General features: G+C 40.2%; 2 protein-coding genes across 5 annotated transcripts in view; one reads left to right on the top strand and one right to left on the bottom strand.

Moving 5' to 3' along the window:
- KCTD19 (potassium channel tetramerization domain containing 19) overlaps positions 1 to 13749 on the bottom strand; it is a 22135-nt gene extending 8386 nt beyond the window's left edge. For 3 of the 4 annotated variants that reach the window (XR_014697285.1, XM_084533727.1, XM_084533728.1), the window contains exons 1-10: positions 13571 to 13749; positions 9421 to 9626; positions 8657 to 8807; positions 7863 to 8054; positions 6822 to 6944; positions 6254 to 6440; positions 5172 to 5332; positions 3511 to 3614; positions 1886 to 2028; positions 53 to 136 (exon numbers count right to left, since the gene is read on the bottom strand). Coding sequence is in view for 2 of the 4 variants with exons in the window: in XM_084533727.1 (XP_084389853.1) it covers positions 53 to 136; positions 1886 to 2028; positions 3511 to 3614; positions 5172 to 5332; positions 6254 to 6440; positions 6822 to 6944; positions 7863 to 8054; positions 8657 to 8807; positions 9421 to 9426 (1151 nt within the window). In the remaining 2 variants the exon portion in view is untranslated. The remainder of the gene's footprint in view (positions 1 to 52; positions 137 to 1885; positions 2029 to 3510; positions 3615 to 5171; positions 5333 to 6253; positions 6441 to 6821; positions 6945 to 7862; positions 8055 to 8656; positions 8808 to 9420; positions 9627 to 13570) is intronic. The other variant, XR_014697286.1, reaches the window with a different exon arrangement.
- Positions 12253 to 22564, top strand: LRRC36 (leucine rich repeat containing 36). Its single transcript, XM_084533729.1, has 9 exons — positions 12253 to 12324; positions 14267 to 14340; positions 14979 to 15437; positions 15903 to 16117; positions 17589 to 17754; positions 17994 to 18160; positions 20224 to 20335; positions 21382 to 21496; positions 22139 to 22564. Exons 2-9 carry the CDS (start codon positions 14277 to 14279, stop codon positions 22338 to 22340), a joined length of 1500 nt encoding a protein of 499 aa, XP_084389855.1. The 5' UTR covers positions 12253 to 12324; positions 14267 to 14276; the 3' UTR covers positions 22341 to 22564.

Below are 22564 nucleotides of genomic sequence, written 5' to 3'. Positions count from 1 at the left end.
AAAGGGCATTATACTACAGAAAAGAAAAAGAAAGAAGAAAATGTTTATCTACCTGTACGCATCACAGTGATAAAGTGCTTCTAAAAGAGAAGGGATCTGGTACTCTTCTGCTTCTTGACAAAATAGAGGCCATTCTCTGTAAGTTGTAAATTAACTTAACTGTAAAATCACTAAAAATCAACCTTACCTGATTATTTTACCCAGTTATATATATATTCTGGAAGCTTAGACAGTCAGTACACAAACTAAAATGCACTCACGTAAGTGATTTTTCTTTTAACGTATGGACAAATAGCTTATCATTTTAAATACCAAAAAGCACCCAAAACAAGGTGTTTTTTTTTGTTTTGTTAGTGTTTTTGTTAAATGTTTCAGACCAAACATCCAAGCAATGAAGAAAAAATCTAGTGCTATTGAAAGTCATAGAAATTTTACCATTAACTACCATTGACTTCTACAGAATCTGAATTTTATATCAGCAATCCAAAATTAGAGGGCTCTTTTAAAAAGGTGCAACCAAAATAAATAAGCTCCTAAACCAGAAGCATTCAGCAGTATCTCTCTGAATTTTTGTCAGGCTTGTTATCTTCAAAACTTTTTCAAGCTATTGACCCCTTACTAGCTAAGCGGGTCTGTCCCCTCTTTTTCCCCTTTCTTTCTGTAATTAACCATGGATGACAGAAACCTGATTTTGAGAAGCAGGAGTCCTGCTCTGCTCTGCGATGCTCATGATGCTTTCTCATGTTGAAAATTCACCCTGGCATTTTCCTTAGAGAATCCCATAATGAGGGTTCACAGCTTTGAAGGCTTCTAGGAAATCTAGCATTCCCTGAAATATTCTTAGCCCTAGAACATGCTACTAAGCTGTTAGCGTTGCTCTTGGTCTTACCCAAATTAGTGTCTCTCCAGCCATTCCCAGGCATGGTTTGGCCAACTGGATGTTCCTGGGACTGTTTGCAGTGGACAGAAGTGAAGCCACCAGCTCGGGGAGGTTAAGGCATGTCACCAGCAGAAATGCAGCTGGCCTCAGTGACCAGAAACATTCCCAGATATATTTAGTTTGCTTGTATAGATATAACTGTAATGTTTGACATCTGACTTCCTGTGCCTTTGATGTTAGCCGTGAAGGCAAACAGTGATTAATATTCCAAAGAAGACATGGTGTAACAATTCTGTTGTCTTTGGAGGAAAGAATGAAAATGCATACTCTTCATGGCAACAGCTAAGTGTGCTAAAAATGACCACATCAGCTGGTGAGCTAAAAAGCCATGATCAGTACTGAAGAGAGTCTGCCTACTAGGATCAATCCAGCAAACAAGGGCTTTAAGGACTGCAGAGACCAAAGGATGCGATGCCATACAGACTTTCATCCTAACAGATGGGAGGAGGGAGGTGTTCTCTCCTGCTTAGGAGCCCTGTGATCCTGCACTCAATGCCACTGCCTTTTTGGAAGAGATTTTCCAGCATTAGAACAGAGATACCAGTAGAGGGAGCAGATGCAGTATTTTTCAGCTGAACTAAACCAGATTTAGCTGTCCCTGCTGTAAATAAAACACAGAAATCTGAAGATGAATGCAATGATAATTTTTTGTTTGTTTGTTTTGTTTTTTCGTTAAATGCTTGCACACAGTACACAAATCTTTGATGTACCCTGCAGTACAAGTATCTGGTGTACCAATCATTAAAATAAAGGCATACTTATCTCACCACAATCTCTAAATCCCAACAATTCATGTTTAGATAGAATGGTTTACTTCAGGACTAAAATAAAAATTCTTAATTCCTTTGGACAGTTATTTCTATGAAAATCAGAAAACAGATGCCCATGCTTGTTTCCCTTATAATTATCTAAAATAAAAGAAACATGCAAATTTGCCCTACTTACTTAAATTCTGTTGGCAAAAATAATTTCCCAAGTCTTAGAAAGTTGAGAACGTGCCGAAACATTTGTCCATCTCCATGGATTAGAAGACTTTGACCATAGGTGATCCAACAGACTTTTTTGTCATTTGACAGCAGCTCTGGGTACTACAGAAAAAAATATATATTAAGACCGTAGAAACAACATTTTCTCAGAGTAAGAAGATGTCTCTTCTTGTTATGAAAGCAATTCTTCAACTTACATAATTCTAAATGTAGGAAAGTAATTCTAGGTCATCGCATTAATTTTGTTATCAAGAGGGGCGACTGTACTATAGTGAGTGGAATCTGTTCCAGACTAAGCACATTAATCCTGCTGTGTGTATAGTACTGTCTTCTTCTTAAGTATTTGTAGCTTCACAAATTCTGCGTAAAAAGTTGTACAGAAATTTTGAAAGGGGAAAAAATTAGTTCTTACGAAGTACTAGAGTCACTGTCTGGAGTATGCTAGGCTATGCACCAGACTACCCAAAGCTGTGCAGAAAGTCTACCTCCTAATGAACAACCTGAAGCCCGTGTTGGTTTTCAGATGTGGAAACAAATATCACATGGCCCTTAGAAACTACACATAGACTAAATTCAATCTGGCTACATATGCCACAGCTTTTATTGTAAGGGACTGTGGGGCTCTTCTGGTAAAGATTGGGGCTGTCTTCTGCTTGGCACCAGTGATGGGATATCAGCTGTACAACACATAAGCTCTGAAGAGCCCACAAGGCCATGCAAAAAGTGCCTCTCTTCAAGCATGCCCTTTACTTCATATTAACATGCATGTTAGGATGTAGAAGGAGCCCTGGAATCCAACCTGCACCTGAAACTGTAAACCTGCCCAGTGGTAGTGGACACAATGAAGCTGAAACACACACACACAGTTTTGAAGTATCTAAAATAGCATGAAGGCATGTGGCATGAAAATGCATTATGGCAACTGAAGGCACAAAACATGGAGGAGGAGGACGGGGCAGCCAAGGTCCTATAGCTGTGCCCATACAGCCCAGGAAACATTCCTGGAGGAAGCCCTCCCCAGAGCCACATCTGGGTTGAATTTCAGAAGAAACCAGATGGTGCACTCCTATGAGCTCCTATAAATGCCGCAAAGCATGCTAAGTATTTGCACCTGATTATCAATATGTTCTTAACTCCATGCTAATTCAAAGCAATTTCCTATGAGATTTTCTTTAACTCACTAAACTTCAGTTCAGTGGGTTTAAGATCATGCATAAGGGTAATCAATACAGTCAAGGCTCTGTTATTTTTCTCTTTGTTCTTGAAGATTTCCTGTGCAAGTTATAGAGGGAAGGAAAAATCCTGTTTGGATATCTTTTCTCAGTGAAAGGATTAAACAAGTTCCATCAAGTTGGGCCCTTAATGGCCCAACTACTTATATTACTAGCCCAGAAAGTACTTTCTTAGGAAGTCAAAATTTCTTTCCCTCAGGTACTTGAACATATTCCACTTAATATAACGCCTGGGGCAACACCATTCTAATAATTCTTATTATTAGAAGTTTAGATTATGCTCTGTAGGATTACAGAATCTGCCTTAGGAAGGGTCATGCTAAGCCAACCAAAGACAATTAATTATCCATACCTTCAATAGTGTCTGTAAGTAAGTTTCATACCAGTTACTTCCTACATAAACTTTCACAATCTGATGCAGTGAGCATGCTGACACTTCTGCTGTCCAGTCTGCACCTAGAGATGGAGTAACAAATGGAAAGGTGACAACTAAAATAACTGTCAGCAGTAACTTTAGATCTATAACAAAATAATTTAAAAAAAATAATGGATTTTTCATCAAAACAATGTAAATAGCAAGAATTATCTGAAATAGTGAGGTAACAGAGCACGCTGTGTATGTAGAGCTGCAACTCTCATGCTTCTTTGCTCATACACAACCACAAGGAAATAACAGGTGAGGATGTAATGTCAGAATAGTGGACAACTTGGTCCATCCATGCTGCAGTCTAACCACCTCTCCTCTAAACCTGAAGATAATAATAAGAAGAAGGCTGCGTACATTAGCATAGTTTTGATAACTCAACAGTTTTATCACCTAAGGTAGGCGAGCCTAAGTACACTCTTACATTGTCATGGAAAGTAATGAATTATTTCCAGATTACTGGGAACAAAGGAAAAAAAATGAGAGGTCTTTGAAAGTGAAAACTCAGCTTGTCAGCAAGTGGAAAGCTAGTGGAAAGCCAGGGCAAGCTGGAATACCAGAGCCTTGCCCATCTTGGCAAGGAGCCTCACTCCTTATTTTCTTTGAAGATGATGTTATCATGGCAGGTGCAAACCTCAAACAGCTTGTATATGCAGAGGGCAGATATAACCCATCAGCTTTGGATATGTTTCAGTCTGGGATCAGACCACATCCCACCTTAGTGTTGAAACAAAGATGTGGGAAAGCTCCTGTTGAAATCCTTACCAATGTAGTTCATCTTATTGTTTTAGTTAGTAATTCCTGTGACTCTCTGCTTTAGGAAAACTCAAAATCTTTGCATTCAAATGGAATAGTTAAAAACAGATGAATAATAATAATACAAAACTTTGAAAAACGCTCCAACATGGATAATTTTATTTCTTACAAGAGCCCAGGCCTTTACAGAAGATATAAGTAAGCCACACTCTTAAAGGAATGATATATGGGGCTATAGGTAATGACATAAATAGATTCTAGGGTTCTCTAAACAATGAACAAACTAGAACATGGTTGTCTTGTACAGCTACTGCAGTGGGACTATCTTTCATAACATATAGGGAGCTGAGGCATCATTTACTGTTACAACATTTGAGTCACAATTATTTTTTCTAGCAGCTTTCTCCAACATACTAATCGAGAGTGATGCATAATTCAGTAACTGCTGCTTCAATTTAAGACCAAAGCTTCCTATCCAAGGGTTAGAGCATCACTCCTTTCTACAGAGACCTTTTGCATGGAAGGGCAGGGAGGAATGTCAAATATCAGCCATGTCACCTTGTTCTAGTGAAAATTGCTGATGGCTCAAAACTGGCAGCACAAACAACCCCTACAGGAAAACAGAGGGCCCTGACAGTGGAGTAAGCTGGAAGTAAGGTCACTGCTACCACATAAGTCAAACTTCCAAATAAACCACAGCAAGTACATTTAGAATCCTACAAGCTGAAGTTTGAGCCAGGAGGAAAGGATTATTGACTGATTAATTGCATCCAGGCAATAATCCTCAATCTGCTCTAAAACAAAAAGATTTTTTGAAAAAAATCTTGACTTACTGTAATCTCTGCTCCCCAATGACATCTGTTGCTTCAGATAGCATTTTAAAGCATCTTTCATCGGCTCGTATGTGCTGTCCATTTTGTCCAAATAAGCACAGAGCTCTTGGATTTCAGAAATATTTTCAGTGAGAGGAAGTTGGCAAGTTCCCAACCAATTTCTATCCAAAAGAAGTAGAAATCACATTTTCTTTTTATTTTTATATTTCTACTACTTATTTTTATTGAGTACAAGTCAGTAAATACAAATTTTCCTAAATATGTTTTTTGCACCTACTGATCTTTACTTGTAACTTTTTTTTTTTTTCATGAATTGAGAGCCCTGGGCAATCCACAGTAAATCTGGAGCTATCAAATAATGATCTGAAATAGCTTTGATTAAAGGTTTTAATATGTTATTTCTCCTACACTGCATCATTATCCAGTGACAACAGCAAGTGCACACAAATGCTAGGGGCAGAGATGAGCTGATTACGTGTTTTATCTTCCTGTCGGCTTTCTGTGAGCCCTCAGATTTTAGGGGTAGCATGTGTTTCTGCTACATTGTCTAGGCAAGAGTGCTACCAGCATGGAGATTTCAAATGTAGTATCCAGACATCTACATTTTTTGTTGGAACGGGCAAAGTGGCACAACTTTTCTGTGACTTTCAAACAAACAAACACCAACAAAAAAACAAACAAACAAACAAAAAACAAACAAACAAAAAAAAAAAACACAAAACAACGGTACCCATAGACATTGAGGTGCTTTTGAAAATTCCCTACAAGGAATAGTATGTGTTAAGAACGTGTTATCACTTAAAAATAACTAATAATATTAAGTTTTAGGGATGTTATCGCCTGAAAATAAATGATGATAATAAAAAAATCCCCATATCACTTTGGAATTTGAGGCTTATCAGCCTGCAATATAATAGAAGGACATGATTGCTCCTGTAATTGCAGTTATGTGCGAGCTGAGTTAATGAACACCGTGATTTCCAAAGGTCAGACTCATGGGAAGAGCACCCGGTTTTGGCTCCAAAGATGCCCACCGCTCCCCCAGCTCTGGGGTGACCACCGGGGAGCTGCCTGCCGCCTACCTGGCGTGCTGGAAGAGGCCGCCGGTGCCGCAGATGTGGAGCCGCCGCCGGTTGCTGCTCATGTGGAGCTGTCCGAGGACTGAGTCGGGATATCGCGACAGCAGCCCTAGCGCCAGGCAGAAGAGGGGTGCCCACCGCCCCACTGCGCCCCGCCGCCTGCCAGCGCCTCTCCCCGCCGCGCCACCGCCTGCCAACCAAGGAGATGCACAAGGGGTGTCAGGTCCCAGTCAAGCACTGATTGATAATTGCAACCCTATTTCCCACCCTTCCTAAGGCGACTTCGCTGGATTTTCTTTCTTGTACATGGTGGTTTTAAGGTTGTCGTTATGAAATGGGATGTTTGGAACAGGAATGGTGGCAATAGGTCCAACAGCAAGCCACCACAGAAGCACAGAATTTAGCCTGGAAGGAGGTCCTTCCTCCTGGGTGCACCTCTAGGGTGCCCAGGGACACATCAGAATATCTTCTGAGATCTCCAAGGAAGGAGACTCCAAAGTCCCTGAGCAGCCTGTTCCAAGGTGCAGTCAATGTGCATTATGTTACCTCTATGGATAATATGCTATAGTACCTCTGTAGATCCTCAAAGCATCTATAAGTTCAGGAATTCCCAGAAGTAAAACTTCTTCCTCCAAGACATCAATGTTGGAGAAGTCATCAGGCAACAAGATCTTCTCTGAGCGGAGAAAGTTAACTTGAAAATAAAAATAAAATATTGGAAGTGTGTTGGCATCCGCTGTCCAGGGCTCAGATCTAGCAAAAACAGTTTCTTGTAACTTCCCTTGGTGTTACTATTCACACTTAGACATACATGCAGCAGATAATAAATCCGCACCAGGAAATACTGCCTTTGAAACAAAATCCTGAAAACTAGGTTTGTGCTGGAGGAGACCTGATACAGCCTAAATGACAGGGTAAGCACAGAATCAGGCTAGCTTTGTTTACCAGAGCAGCCTAAGAAATTCCTGTAAGAGGTTTCCTGTTTGTTTGGCTGATTCCTTTCCCTGGGCACAGCCCCCTCCCAATGTTTTCCAACGTGTTTTCCCATAGGCTAACATCAGAATTTATCCATAGGACTAGCAGAGCAAAACTCCAGCAATTTCTTTTCTCACATTGACTGAGCCCTCTGAGGATGAAATGCTACTCTGATGGAGGATTTATTTGGTCCTGCCATACTTCTGAGATGTACTTGTCCTTTTTTTGAAAGTGGAGTACTATTTCATGAACAAATGACATTTTTTTTGCTAGCAAAAAAGATACAAGAGCGGGTGAACATTTAGAGTCACTACGTTAAGTTTTATCTTTCTTAATTACCAGTTGTCAACAGCAGTTCTGGTCCTTGATGCCATTAGTGCATTTCAGTTCAGAAAACCATTGGATTAGTAAAGACAAATAAGTAGGATCATAAGTAGGTAGTTTTAGGTACATGTACTCTGGAAGCCACTTGGTAGATGCTTTGCTTGTTAGTTGTTAAACAGAGCAGTAAAACAAAACCAAAAAGAAAAAAAAAAAGATTCTGATTTTTAAAGAAGTATTATTGAAGATGGAAAGAAATAGTTTAATTAAAATGATTTAGACATGTCATAATAATAATTTAAAAAAGAATAGTTACCTATGAAACGGAACTCACTGCATCCACATTCAATCAGGACTGCATTCTCAAGCAGCCACAGCAAATTGTCATCATTAACTAGCGCAGGATATTTTCTCACTAAATCTAGTGGCAAAAAACAGTAATTCACTTCTTCTTCTGTATCAAGTAAAGGTGTATCCACTAGCCCTAGGGGAGCACTTTCATGTAAACCTAGGCAAAGAAAATTGCAGAAAAATCAATAGATAAATAAAGAAGAATTCAAATGACCTGGCTCTAGTACAGCAAAGCTAATAAAAGTGCATTAACATTGTGCAACACTTAACATTCCCCCAAAAATAGTGTTATAGCTACGTGCTAGCCCAGCACAAATCAATAAAATATTTGTGTGGTGTTTCTTATTTATTTAAATAATGATGAATACAGAAGAAAAGATGACAAGAAAACCTTTTCAAAACTCTAAAACATTCCTGGCTTGCAACAAACTAACAGTCTATGGACAATCCTAAGGATGCAAAAGAATTATCAAGCCCCTAATGCGAAGTTTCCTATACAAAGAGTGAGAAAGAGCCGTTGAAGATGAAAACACCCTATCAAGAGTGATATGATCAAGATGTGATCAAACATCTGGAAAATGATGTGCAAAAATAGGGCAAGAAATTTAAATCCTTCTCGTGTTTCTGTAACCAAAAATTCTGAACTGGTCCAAATGCAAGCACACATCTACAACTAGAGGTAACCCTGCCAAGGCATCTGAGTGATAAAAGCATGCGCTGCACTTGACAGAACCCTGGAAAAGGGGCTGGGACACTTACCTGTGAATGCTTTTCTTTTGGGAGAAACCTCTGAGGGCTTGCTGGTACTTTTTCGCGTTCTCCAGTAACTCGGAGATGTTCTTTGAGCTACTGGTATATCGGCAGGTCGGACACATAAATCATGTTTCTCCTCCTTCAAATTATCTAAGATCTGTTAAAATACTTACATTTTTTTCTGTTTAGTACTTCAACTCAAATAATTAACCAAAAAAAAAAAAAGTAGGCATGGGAAAGAACCTAATCCATGTTGCTATGCCATAGTTCACATCCATATGTCATGGAATATGGTACATGGACAAGAATAAGCATACATTAGATTCCTGATTTTTAGATACCTAAAGGTATCTGGAATAAATGTGTGAGGAATATTGCATGCGTAATTTAAATAATTTATATATTCCAAATAAAGCCAATTCTTTTTGCAGCATTTGAGTTCTGATGGTATTTCTTTGTATTCTGGCTCTGGAATTCAAGACAGAACATTAGCATGTGTAAAGGTACACAACAGAAAAAGCCAAAAACACAACAGTGAGCTCTTTTTAAATAAGATCTTTACCATAAGCTGAAGGAATTCAGTGATTCTAAGAGGGAATTGATGTTTGGCTCAATTATAGTGATGTTAACAGTCTATTTTCCTAATCTTTTATGGAATGATAAATTATTTTAAACCTGGAACAAATGATTACGCATACTTTTGTAGGCTATTAAATATGAAGTAAATTTAGAGCTACAGTTATGACTACTAAAGCACAGATGTAATATACCTTCATGAAATTAATAAGGTTGCACTGACAATCACTTAAAAGCCAGAAACTTCAAGAATTCTAGTTCAGTGAAGCGTGTTCCTGGCCATACCACAGTAGCTCCATGTTAAATATGTGATTGTGTACTGTTAACACAACAGACTACTGAGGTTTGGTGGTCTTCCTCTCCCAACCTATTTGGAGATGTTACATCTTTAAATACGGTCCTAAAAAAAAAATAAAATAAAAAATCCAAAAATGTTAATGTTAAACCCAAAATGCTAACATTTTGGGCTAAAGATGTTAAACATTGTAGTATTTTTGAGAGAACTTGATAAATAGTACAAAAAAAAAAAAAAAAAGGAAAAAAAAATAAAAGAAATTCAGAGTTTAAACTTAGAGGAAATGCAAATACTAACACATGAAAATACACAGTTCATCCATGCAGGAAGTATGGACTCAGCCTTCACTGATACAATTCAAAATCACAATTCAATTTCAATACATAATTCTTGTAGATAAGCAGTAAATTAAATATTAAAGGTCTCCATTTAATATGTCTATTTATGCAACTAAAGAATAGGAGGAGAGGAAGAAGTATTATTTCCCTGTTTGAACAATGAATTCAGTGACGTCCTACTGGGATGAATTTCTTTTCTGGCAAACTGAACCTTTTCAGGGAACAACAGAATGGGTGGTAATCTCACATTTTTTATTTTTTATTTTTTTTCAGATTAGAGGGTTCATATTCAACAGGACTGGTCAATATAATTGTTATAAAATGCTGAGCATAACTGTCGGTGGATAAAAGCCTCTGCTTGCTTTAATTTTAGCAAATAAACAAGTAATAACAGTTGAATGAGCTCTGACAGAAAGGTCAAGCATCAAACGTGGAACATTTTTCATATTCACTGTCCATGACAGACAAATTGAATGCCAAAACTACTTGCTTGGATAACTACTGCAACCATTGTTAAAATCATACATGTAAAATATCCTTGACATCCTTTTACAGTGAGTATTATCAAAGAATAACAAATATATATATATAGAGAGAGAGAGAGAACTACATAGAATTCCCCACTTTACCTGTACTAGAGGTGTCAGCTGAAAAATTAATGCTTGCTCATATAATAAATTAAATTCATCACAGCTGAAAAAAGATACTTTTGAAGTCTGCATGTAATAGTGAAGGTGCCTAAATATAAAACCGTCGTGGTCAATAAATAATCTTAGATTTTCAGACTGGTCTTGTACAGCAGCTGCTTTCCATAATGGAGATTCAGGAAATTGAGCGACTTTACTTTTGGGAATTGAGAAATACCAGCCACCAACATTAAAATTAATTGACTCTTCTTCTGCAGATTCAATAATACTCTCTGGTTCCTTCAAAAGAAAAGGAAAACATATCAACAGGCAAGAATGAACCTGTGAATTCTGGAATAAAGCAAAAAAAAGCCATTTTATTCTAAAAACTCCATTGGACCTTGCATTTTATTTCCCTCCTGCAGAAGCATCCTCACCATATGTTTTGAAGCAGCTCATCAAAAAATTAAGTATGGGGCAAATGCCCAAGGGCTTTACATTCTTAATAATTTGTGCATGCATATTCCTTAGTTAATATGGATCGAGGGTTGTGAAAAGTTAATAAATTGCATGCTTTTATATAATATAATTCTTACAGCTAAACCTTAGAACAACCTGGTCTACAACTGAAATACAACACACGTCTTCTTTAAATTTACAAATAAAATGAACTACATTTCAGGCAGAAAACTTCTTGATTGTAACAAATTTGTATTCGGGTTTGAACCAACTCCAGCTAAGTAAGCTACAGTAATTTTGTTATGACAAGACAGTAATAAAACACAAATAAATGCTTGTATACCCTCCCACACTACTCCAAGCAGCAGGAAGGAAACAGTTATTGGTTTGCGGCCAATTGCTTCTTGTTGTTGTATCACACTGAGATGTATTAGTCTGTGGCTTACAAAAACAGAAAAGCCAATTCAAGCCTGAAAACAAAAGCAGCCTGCGCTCCTTAGCCACAGTGGCTAGCCTGAGAAGCCAAGGAGACAGTGTTTGTGTTGACAATGGAGGATGCGATTCTTGCAGCAGGAACAAGTGGGGAAAGATAGGTGGTATTTTTAGGCTATTTCTCATTCAAGCGGCTACAGACAGGGAGTCAAAAGGAAATCTGGAAAAGGATGGGGAAAAAAATAACTGTTAATGAACGTAGGAACTGTAGCTTCTTGAGGGAGCTGCAAGTCAAAGCTGAAGGTGCTGCTGGTGGCCACTGTGGCAATGCTGCAGAACCACAGTTACGCTGGCCGCAAAGTGCTCTTAGCCTTGGCTTTTTCACCGGTGTTCTCAGCTTTGTAATGCTGATACCACCTGGCAATTTCAAATCAAATATTTGTGGAGAAAATGTGAAAAATCTGGCCAAGAAAACTAGTTTTAAAAAGTGACCAAAGTCTGGGTATTTCTAAGGCTCATTCCCAGCATTTAGGGGCAGCAGAAAACAGCACACACCGCTGCTCCTAGCTCCCTCATGAAGGCTCTGGTGGCCAGCAGGACCTCAGGCTGATCTTGCTCACTAAACCAGCAAGAAGTGATCCATTTGGGGTACCGCTACAGGATTTTTTTGTCCCCAGCAAACCACCTCCCCAGTGCCAGCCTCCCTCAGGCCGCTTCCTCCAGCCAGCCCCCAATGCCCACGGGCCGGCTGCCAGCTGGGGGCCGGCCGAGGAACAAGAACCGAGCCCCATGGCCCCCCACAAGCAGCCTCGGGGCCGGCTGAGGGAAGCGGAGCCTCCCCCGGCCCTGCCCCTACCATGGCGGCCGCGCCTCAGCCGCCGGTGCCGGGCAACGGCCGGGAGGGCAACGGGCGAGGCCTGCGGCGGGAGCGCCCCGGGCTCCAGGCAGGTACCGGCCGGGCGCTGAGGGGAACCGGGCGGGCTGGGGGACGGGGTGTGAGGGGTTTGGAGCCCGGTGATACCCCCTTATGCCATATGGGGCCGGGAATGCTGGCAGTGGGGGCGTGCAGGGCTGCAGGGGTGCCCTGGCTGTGGGACACCAGCTCTTGGTGCTCCTCGACAAAAAGCAAGCCGCAATCCTGTTGCTACCATTGCTAACCACAAGATATGTGTACACAAGGAACTTTAAAGTAGCGCTTGTACTATTAAGTGCGATGAAGAGACCACCCGAAATATAAAGTGGCCCCAAAAGGATTTTGTTTTACCCTTGGTGGTCTCTGATCTAATGCTGAATTACAGCTGCAAAGATGGGTTAAAGGGTGAAGAGCCAGAACAGGTTGCTGCTGCTGCTCCCAGAGCTGCCTCGGTTCAGCAGGGGAAGCAATTCTGCATTATTTGACCCCAAAAATGAGACAGCTGAATACAAAAGGCACCAGGACAAGTCTATAAAATAAAAGGCTGTTATCTATACAAAGCTGCACCTCAGTTTCTTTTCTGTTTCCTCAATTACTGCTGAAAATAATGATTTAAACACTACTTGGTGGTGGTGGTGTTTTTCCCCAGTGGCATTACATATTCCAAATCCAGAAGTGATTCAGGAGCAAGGACCCTTGGTTTTATTTAAGTCCATGAAAGCGTATCTCCTTAGACACTGTTAGTGTTTCTACACCTGGTGATCACATCCCATTTAAATTCACTATTGTAGTTACAAACAGCACGCTAATCTTCTAATATTAAGATGTGTGCTCTAGAGAGACTCTGTTTTAAAATCAGTTGTCATGAGTGACTTCAGGGTGTATTTTACTAGTATTTGATGTTTTTCTGACCTCTGTAACAGCCACAGGACAAGGGAGCTCAGCTGTGAGGTTCCCTATAAGACCCTCCTGCCGCGCATTAGAAGGGGCAGGGTGCTGATTTACCTTACAAACACAATGGTAATTTGATAGATTTTGTTAATCGTGTTCTGTTCATGTCATTTTTCTTAGATAAAATAGAAAGAAGGTGCAAAGCAAGGGTGAGGAATAATAATAATAAAAAAGATAAGAACATAACATTTCATTACCTGACTAATCATCATTTGCATACAATACTTCTAGTTTTCACCAAAAAAAAAAAACGGAGAGCAGGGAATTTTAAGAAGGGCTTTAGATAAAGATCCCACTCTAAGCCTCCAGGAAGATCTCAGAGTAGCTCACCTTACTTTTCAGCTGAAGGAATCATGTTCTAGAAATCCAGATGAAAGACAACCAAGTGAATTCAAAGACCAGTGAGAAAAAGAAACCCACACATTCCACCTCAACATCCTTCTTCTCACCTGGTCTGGGTGAATGCTGGGGAAATTATCTGATCTCACGTGTTACAGCTGTGTGCACAGAGCTGGTGAGTTATTAGAAATGCAATTTAAACAGCTGCTGCTTCACAGATGTGAAAAGTAACTGAAAATTAGGTAGGTTGGAAATGTTCATATCACCATCATTTTAATGGTTTATACCAATTCTGCAAGCAAACAAAATCAATCTACAAATTTTTTCAAGGCTTTTAACGTAATTGTATTTACTAATGCTAAACAATGGCAGATAACATTTAAAAAATCCTTTTGGATTATGAATAGCTATTGATAAATTAATAAACAGAAATGAATACATAATTAAATGCTAATATATAAATAAATGTATGAAACACTAACCCCATTCTGGGACTAGCATTTGTCTTAATTTTGGGGGTTGTACATGCATCCAATCATGGTGCATCTTCAACTGTGCGCCAGGGTACAATGTGGATGTAAATAGTCTAATCGTGTTATCCACCAGCTCCTGCTGGTCAGACTCATGTTTTATACCTGACTCCACTTAAAATTCCATTAAATCAACTGTTTTATGTTGCTGCTCTAGGGAGAATATAATGAAGAGCCACGCAGTAAGCGGAAGGATGTCTTCAGTATCTAAAGATGTCAACACAAAAACTGGTACTTTTCGTTGCATAATCAATACAGCGAGATTTTGACACTGAGAATGTTTTAGTCAAAGCTGGATTTCTTGTGTATGGTTAATTCAGGGTAGTTCTGTGCCCTGGGTTATACAGGAGGCTGGATGGTCACTGTTGTCCTCTCTGGTTTGAATACATTCACAGTTTAAAAGCTTTGCTATCAGACAGATTCTGTGTTTAAACAGTGCCTATGCTATGAGCTTTACCTATACTTAGCTAAACATTAAACTGTAAATCTTTAGAGAATGCATCTGTGCTCACTTGGGGTTTGATCCCAAACTAGTCTGGTGGGATTTCTTGTTCTTGTTGTATTCCAAAGGACAGTCACTTGGAAAATACAAACAAAAAGGAAAAAAAGGAAATAAAGCATCAAAGGAACCTAAATCTTAGGGAAGTCTTAAATCCTGGTGGGTAACTATGCTCTCTGTGGCTGCTTTTGCAGCTAGTGGAAAGGAAGCTCTTGAAGATTTAGAAAGGGTCTGACAGAGGTACGCATGCCTGTTCCATGATGGGGAGATTTTACTGCTAGGGAGAGGACCTATCTTTGTTATCATGTCTTATCTCCATGGTCAGACCAACTCTTTATTTTCTTTTTTTTTTTTAATCTCTTCTTTCCAGACCTATCATCATGTTCACAACTGCGTTCATCCCTGCGCACCCCAGAGAAAATGAGATCAGGAGGTCTGCACGTGGTCTTCTCAGATAGTAAAACTTTCAACTCCTCCCCAGAGATGGACACAATTCAGAAGTCTAGCACCTGTGAGCTTAGCCAGGATATATCTTCTACAAAGAGATTGAGTTTGAGTGACACGAATATAAATCACTCAAATAAGGCATCCAGAGATGCCAGACTACGCAATTTTGATGATTTTTACCATGTCTCTGTGACCTCTTCTCCCCCGCATGGGCACCTTGCCCAGAAACCTCAGAGTGGCGAGAGGATCGAGGGCCACAGGGATTATGGTGGGAGGCTTCCTACAGAAATGAATACGTCTTCGCAGACTGCCAGCAGCAGTACACTCACACAGCTCACTGAAACAGGGATTAAACACAAAAATCCTTTAAACATCAAATCAGGTAAAAAATAAAATAAAAAAATAGTACCTGTGAGAGGCTTCTTCTTTCCTAATCTCAGACTATTATGAAGTTGTTTTCATGTATTTCGTTTCTAAAATCTGTGGTCAATAGATTAATTTTAGGACTCTTCTAAGTGAAATACACGCTTCTGTCCAGCTTGTTGATGGTCAAAAACACAGATCCTTGATGGCATTTGGATGACTAATTTATGCTGATATCAACAAGACATTGGTGTTTAAAAGGGATAATCCCCTATATACTTTTGAAAATGTGTGTCTTTGTGAAGATGTGGTCCTTTATAGTCAAACTGCAGCTGTGTCAGTCACTTCATAGAGGAGACAAGAATAAAACATTAGAGAAAGTTTATCTGCTTTGCTCTTCTCTTTCCCACAGGTCTGAATACCTGCATGCTTCTAATCTGTAGCTCTGCTCTACTAGCCAGTCATTTTTCTACTTTATCTGCAGGATTCAGAGATGCAACTTCATTATCAGCTAAAGTGTTACTGGAGAACTTGAAGTCTATAATGATGAAACCAGCCATGCTACCTTCAGTACCTGAGAAGGTCAGAGAACCTGCAGCTCGCAGGTCCTCCAGCCCAGCTAGAGTGGAATATAAGCAAAGTGAGACCCTGCATTCCCCGATGTCTCCCATTTGTTGCTTCAAAGACTCTCACAAGGAGGCAAGTATTGTATTACTTGTCATTGTTGTTCTTCACAAATGCATACGTGTAAATGGAGATGCTAACGGAAATCTCCTAGTATAAAAATATTCTGTACAGATAATACAAAATAGCTTCTGCATCTTCAAAAGCCAGTAGCACAAAACTATCTAAAACCATCCACTGCTGCTCCAGCAGTCTAAAAGCAGTTGAACTTTGTAGAGCCAGTGTTGGCAGTACTGTGATAATTTTTCAGCAAGCAGTCTGTACAGTTGTCCTGAGCACCTCTAACTGACCTTAGGATATTACCAAAGAGCACTCTCAATCTGCAGTGATTTATAGCCACTGTGATGAGATGTGCATCTTGTTTTCCTGTGTGCATGTGAAGTAGAGAAGCTACAATGAACAAAGTAGTTCCCTGGTGTCTCTGCTGCCTTCACTGTTCATTCTCCCCCCAGCTACTTCAGGCTGACATAAGTTAGGAGCCTCTAGGCTGTTACAGGAGCACATAGTGGGGGTCAACGATCGAACATTAACCACTGAAGAGCAGAGAGACTTAGAATGAGAAACATTTTTTCACAGTGAAGTAAGAATGAGACAGTGGGTTTTCTGTCTCTCAGTATCTGAAGTTAAGGGGAGATGTCTTCCTTCTCTACATTTATACAGATCATTTCCTATGTCAGTACAGGAATAACAGGCAGGAGTATAGAACAAGCATCAAATGGGCCAGATGGGGTGGTCTCTTCAATCTTAAACTGTTTATGCTTCAGAGCAGTACAGGCAGACATTTTACATAACCATTTGCCCCATCCCGTTATCGTGCTATACATTATACAAGCCTCTGAGCACCTGTCCTTTAGCTCTTGGCTTGTATGGGCTCTCTTTTGTGTCCTGTTCTTCCCATTCACACGCAAAGCCCTGGAACAAATCCTATGCTGCATCATCACTCTGCATTTACCATTCAGTTGGCTGCAGAGACAATTTTATCCATTTGTCCATGTATGTCTTCAGTTTGTTTTCAATGCCATAGGAAGTTGAAAATAAATATAAAAGTGTGATAATGAACTATATAAATGTCACTGCCATTAATTATAATAACAGGCACCTGCTTTGCTACAGGAACTGAAGGCACATGTAGTGGGAGAGGCTGTTTATCTCTGACAGAGCCTAGGGAAAACAGTGATTCTGAAAAAGGGGTTTCAGGACAGAGAACATGAATTTTCAGTGTGATGTTACTGCACAGAGAGTGAAAAAAAAGCACACTTTCAATACACTGCTGAAAAACTGTACAAAATGCAGGTCCACTGGAGATCATTTGTGTATGCTTTCACATAAACTCAGCTTCATCCTGTGCCTCTAATTTGTTTGTGCCCAGTTGGAAAAGTGCAGGCATAAACACCTGTTAAGTGCGTCCAGCTAAGGCAGGAGGTGCTAGCAGATGTACTGCAGACATTAGCTGAGAAAGTAAATAGCTTTGGCTTTTTCTCATTAGTCTTCTTCCAGTGAGCTAAGTAATGATACTGCTGTCACAGAAGGTCAGAGTGCCACTGGAAGTGAAAAAGAGTCCAAGGTTACAGCTGTCCTCCAACAGCTCCTGAGGCTTGTGGATTGTCACTGGAACGGGCCTGGATCTCTCCTGGTTAACAAGGATTTTCTTGGTAAGCTTTTCTTATAGATGCTTATAGATGCTTCATCTTAAACATTTTTCTGCCTTCTCTCAATCTGTGTTTAAAATCAAGAATGTATTTCACCATCTCTCTCTATTTTTTTGTTTGTTTGTTATTGACTGCAAGTCTGATATTCTGGGACCTTGTTCTACTCTTTCCTTAGCAGAATGTTATGTATGAAAACACCATAGTTTTTAGATTTTTGTTAAAATCTTTTCGTATCTCTGTAGTTCCTGCCCAAGACTTGCTTTTCCACCTGGTGGCTTGTACTGATCCACGGCAGGATGCTCCTCTGACAGCTGGACGCTCCTCTTCAGTCTTAGCTAGAAACATTCCCAAAGTCCAAAGGACTCAGCTTAAAAATACTGAACTATTCGATAGAAAGGATTCTGCTATGGTAAGTGGTTTTAGTTCTCTTTCTTTGTCAATGTACTAATGGAAATTCAGTAAGAAAATGACCTTATCACGAACTTTTTAATGAGGATAACTTCCTTGTAATAATGAAATTGTGAAAGGATTAATCACCTGATTTAATTATATTGAGAAAAGACATCTTCCAGTAGGATTTTCAGTCATGCATTCTGAATGCTCCTTCTATTTGGGATCAACAGGCTGATTCTTCTGGGAAGTATCACATTTGTGGCACCTTGAAATAAGAGCACTTCCTTAATACCTGCCTTGAGACAGGGTATCCGAGGTTCCCCGCAAGGTCTCTGCTCTCCCTGACCTTTTTTGTAGTAGAAGTTTGTTGAGACTCATATATTTTATTTGCAAGTATCTCCAGTTCAGTGGACTGATATCTCCTGGCAAGACTTTTGTTTGAAATTCTCTGAGTGGCTGTAGTTAGGGCTTTGGGCTTGCTCTAGTTTTTCTGAGATAGTGGTGAAGTCCTGATACATTTTCCTCTTGAGTCTGGGGTGAATAAGGGTGGAAAGCACACAGTAGTCCTCTTGTCCTTAGGAAGGCAGGTCAGAAGCCTTTTCTTCTCACAGGTGCTGGGATAAACCAACACCTTCTTGCTCATCCTGTTTGTAATTGTAATTCTTTCCAGATTTTGCCCCCATTTCTAGCATTATTTATCTAACAGTGTCTGTGCTGGTCGGGCAGCTGCCACGGAGAGGAGCTGTTTGGCTGCATACTGGCTTCTTCTGGTTCCCAGGAAAACAAGCAAACAAACATTCATCATCCTGCCTCCACAGGCCTGTTTCTACTGATTTTTGTCTCTTGTCCAACCCAGAAAAGATGTGAGCCTGTCTACTCCACAGCAAGACTTCTAGCAACAGTTTTAGCTTATCATCCTCCACGTAGGGCCAAGTGCCATAGCTGCTCAAATTACTGCATTTCCCAGATGTTGCGTATGTATTTCAGCTGTGGCTTTGTTTTACTCAATATGATCTTATTGCAGCCTGTCACAGACAGGATGAGTCCTGGTCCACTAGACTGCTCCTGCTCCCTTCCTCAGGTTGGATTTAACAAACATGTGGCCGTGAGTTGCAACAAAACGAATTAATGTCTTGATCCAATAGAAGACTGGTCTCTCTTTCTCAGTGGATCTAACACACTGAGACAGCAAATGAGATGATTGGGTTCAATAAGACACCTGTCCTTCTAGGAGTTCAAAATCTGTGCAGTCCACCTAGAGAAGAGCCCTGGATCATCCTGTTGTGATGTTGACCTATGCTGAGCTCTTCATTACTCTCAAAACTCTGTCCCAGTAGGGCAAAAAATGCTAATTTACGAGGGCAGGAAGAAGAGAGCTCAAAGGATAGGACTTTCTTCTGATTTTGTAATTTACTTTGAAGTCTACTGGCTAAAAATCCCAGGAAAAAACATGTCAAATGACTTTCTCAAGACCACCAGCTAAACCCATGGCAATAATGTGAGCAGGAAGATGCCAGGTTTTTCCTTCCTTTGCTCCACAGCCTCAAACTTGTACTCCTTGAGACTAAAATGCATAGCACAGGGATAGCATTAGAGATACTGCAAGGATAAGTTTAAATCCAAACCTAAAATCTGTTTCCAATTAGTTCTCAAAAAAAAAAAAAATCCATAGAAACATTTCTGTTTAGATTTGTTTTCTGACATCACCTAAGCTCCCTGCCAAAATGCCTGGATATCTTTTTGTGTTTCAGATGTTACTGTTTGTTTAGGTTATTCTTGTACACCTATGCTTTGAAAATGGCTTTTTTCTTTAGCGTGTTCCAAACAAGTACTTCAAAGCAGTGACATAAGGGTTCACTTAATGAGTGTAACATAGCATGAATTTGTCATTATCGCTGTTCAGAGGGCTCAGCAGCATCACTGGAAAGGCTTCTAGGAGCTTATCGGGTACTGGCAAAACTGCAGAAGAGTGTTTCATTTCTCTTAACACTAACTTGATTCAGGAACCCTTTGTTGTTTTCTTGTATTGTATTGTGTTGGTTTTGTTTTATCTTGTCACAACTGGAATATTTGCTGCAGCAGCAAGAAAAAGGGCTGGTGGAGAGTCATGTCTCAGCTTCCACATTACACAAGATGGATCACCCTGCTGCTTCGAGTTATCACATCCAAAGGAACCAAGCATCCATGTACGGTAGGGCCAAATGACTTAGCTTTAGTTTATTGTGAGCAATGTGACTGTTCAAAATACTTTTGTTTTCTGCTTCAAGGTAAGCTTACAATGATTGTGAAGAGTAAGGAATGAAACTAGGGTTTTCTTAGCAGCTGTACAAGCTATTCTTTTAGAAGTGGAAGGATTCATTTATAGCCCCCTGGGCTATGGTACATCAAGTAAATGGTGGCTGATGTGGCCTTACAAGGCTCACAAGAATGGTCACAATGCAGCCATTCATGCGTTATGCCAGTACCTGCTATGCCACTTATGCGTTTTCTAGGAGCTTTTATACACTGTGCAATAAGAAAAAGATGAATGTAACAAGGAAACACTAACATCATCGGATGGCTTCCTTTACTGCTGACAGACCAGCACAAGCTTCCCCACAAACTGAAGATGATTTTCTGATATTTTCAGTCTGTCCTAGCCCTACAGTCAACCTGACAGTGGTCCAAGCTTTAATCTCCATTTGTCCAGCACTTTAGTGGCCAGTATGCACGGTGACAGCTGCTGTGTAACTGGAGATAGCCTCACAAGTTTGATGGCCAAGTAGGTTTGAGCATCTGTTCTGAGCTGCCCTGTAGCAGCGGCCATACAGTTCTGTGCCCTGGGTGCTGCAGGGTCACTGCAGGATGCATTTTAGCCAGTCCTTCAGCCCTGAATTTTAAAAGCTTTGTGTAACAAAGGACCACAACCCTTCACAGGCTGCTCTAGTGATTTTTTTGTTCGGTGTAACCTCCAGCCAGTGGATTTCACAATCCCCCTTGTCTTTCAGAACAGACAGTCCTGTTAGAGGCATGCTCAGTACAGCAGTACATCAAAAAAGTTTTGATCCAAAAATGTGCCTAGAACAGATTCAACCTAGGGTTTGAACAAAAGAGATAGTAATAATAACTGTGGCTGTTATTAATATTGCTCATAGAAACTTACTCTGTTACGCATTAGCATCAAGAATTGCTTTTATTAAAAATGCGTTTACCAGCTTTTGGTGATTTTGCTCAGACTTCTCACTGTGTTTCCTTAAGATGAGTTGCTTTGGAAGAACAACCAGCTGAGTACCCAGGTGGAATTCCTAAGACTGGAAGTGAAACAACTTACCGGAATCCAGGAGATGGTGGCTCTTCTGCAGGAGAGCCAGAGGTAGGGGCTGGCCTCAGGTACAGAACAAGCAGAGTCACAACAGGAGGTGGCACCTGTGTCCCAGCAGAATTCCTCCAGTCCTAGTTCACGTGTGCTTATCGTAGTACCCCTGCAGTGGCAAATTCATGAATTCAGGGCTTTGACACATGAGCAAGCACTGAAGCACATTGAGGTTACAGACTTTTAAGCCAAGATATGAAAGTGCCAGTTCAATGAGTGGAAAGTCAGGGATATTCCGTGTGTGCTGAAACTGCTTTTTTTTTTTAGAAAAAGCATCACAGGTCAAAATCGGAGACCAGAGTCTTTGTCTTTTGCAATCATAGTACTCTGCTAGTCGGCTTCCAGCTGTTTTAGCACACACTACCAATCTCTACGACACAGTTTGAATGGTTCCTGTTGGTTATAAATCATTGTAAGCCAGTTAGGCACGAAATCTTAAAATGAGTCATAGCTGTAGTTGTGGTTGTCTCGAAACACAGAGCTTTAAGTACAAATTTCAACTTTTTTTTTTTTTCCATGTGAATTTGAGTAAATGGAAATCAGTATATCAGTTTTGGAAAAATGTTCCTAATCGTAGCAGGTTCCCTCTCCAGAATGCATGCTCACCATTTTAATCTTTTTTTCCACAACAATCTTTCCCAGGTCTTTAGTGTCCATGAACAACTTCCTGCTGCAACAGCTGAGTAAAGGAAACAGTCATACTGTTCACAAAGCACCTCTTCCTTCTGAAAAATGCACCAGTCGTGAGACATCATCCCCACTAGAAAGAACTGCGTCGGTACCATCAGCATACAGCTCTAGTCAGTACTGGAGTTCAGAGCAATTATGCAATTGTCCTCTGTAAAGGGAACAAAACAGACATTAAATACGGATTGTGTTCATTTTTAGATTGTATGAAATCTCTTGCTGCATTTAAAGCTGGTGAACCTAATCCTTGCTTTGGTCAATTTCTCAGCATCTTCCTGCTCCTATCTTCCCCTGTCTTCTTCTGCCACGTTTATTACATTAACAAAAAAGTGGGGATGACTCCTGTATAATAAAATTTCATCTGAGATCGTGCTGTGCTGA

This window comes from Aythya ferina (assembly GCF_964211825.1).
Source record: "Aythya ferina genome assembly, chromosome: 12".
Taxonomy (NCBI): Eukaryota; Metazoa; Chordata; class Aves; order Anseriformes; family Anatidae; genus Aythya; species Aythya ferina.
Note: the sequence above shows the minus strand (reverse complement) of the source record. Positions and strands in the feature narration are given on the sequence as shown.

Coding starts and splice junctions, on each gene's coding strand:
- LRRC36 (XM_084533729.1), top strand. CDS start 14,277: ATGAAGAGCCACGCAGTAAGCGGAAGGATGTCTTCAGTATCTAAAGAT. Junction 17,755..17,993: donor GGTTAACAAGGATTTTCTTG/GTAAGCTTTTCT, acceptor GTATCTCTGTAG/TTCCTGCCCAAGACTTGCTT. Junction 20,336..21,381: donor GAACCAAGCATCCATGTACG/GTAGGGCCAAAT, acceptor TGTTTCCTTAAG/ATGAGTTGCTTTGGAAGAAC.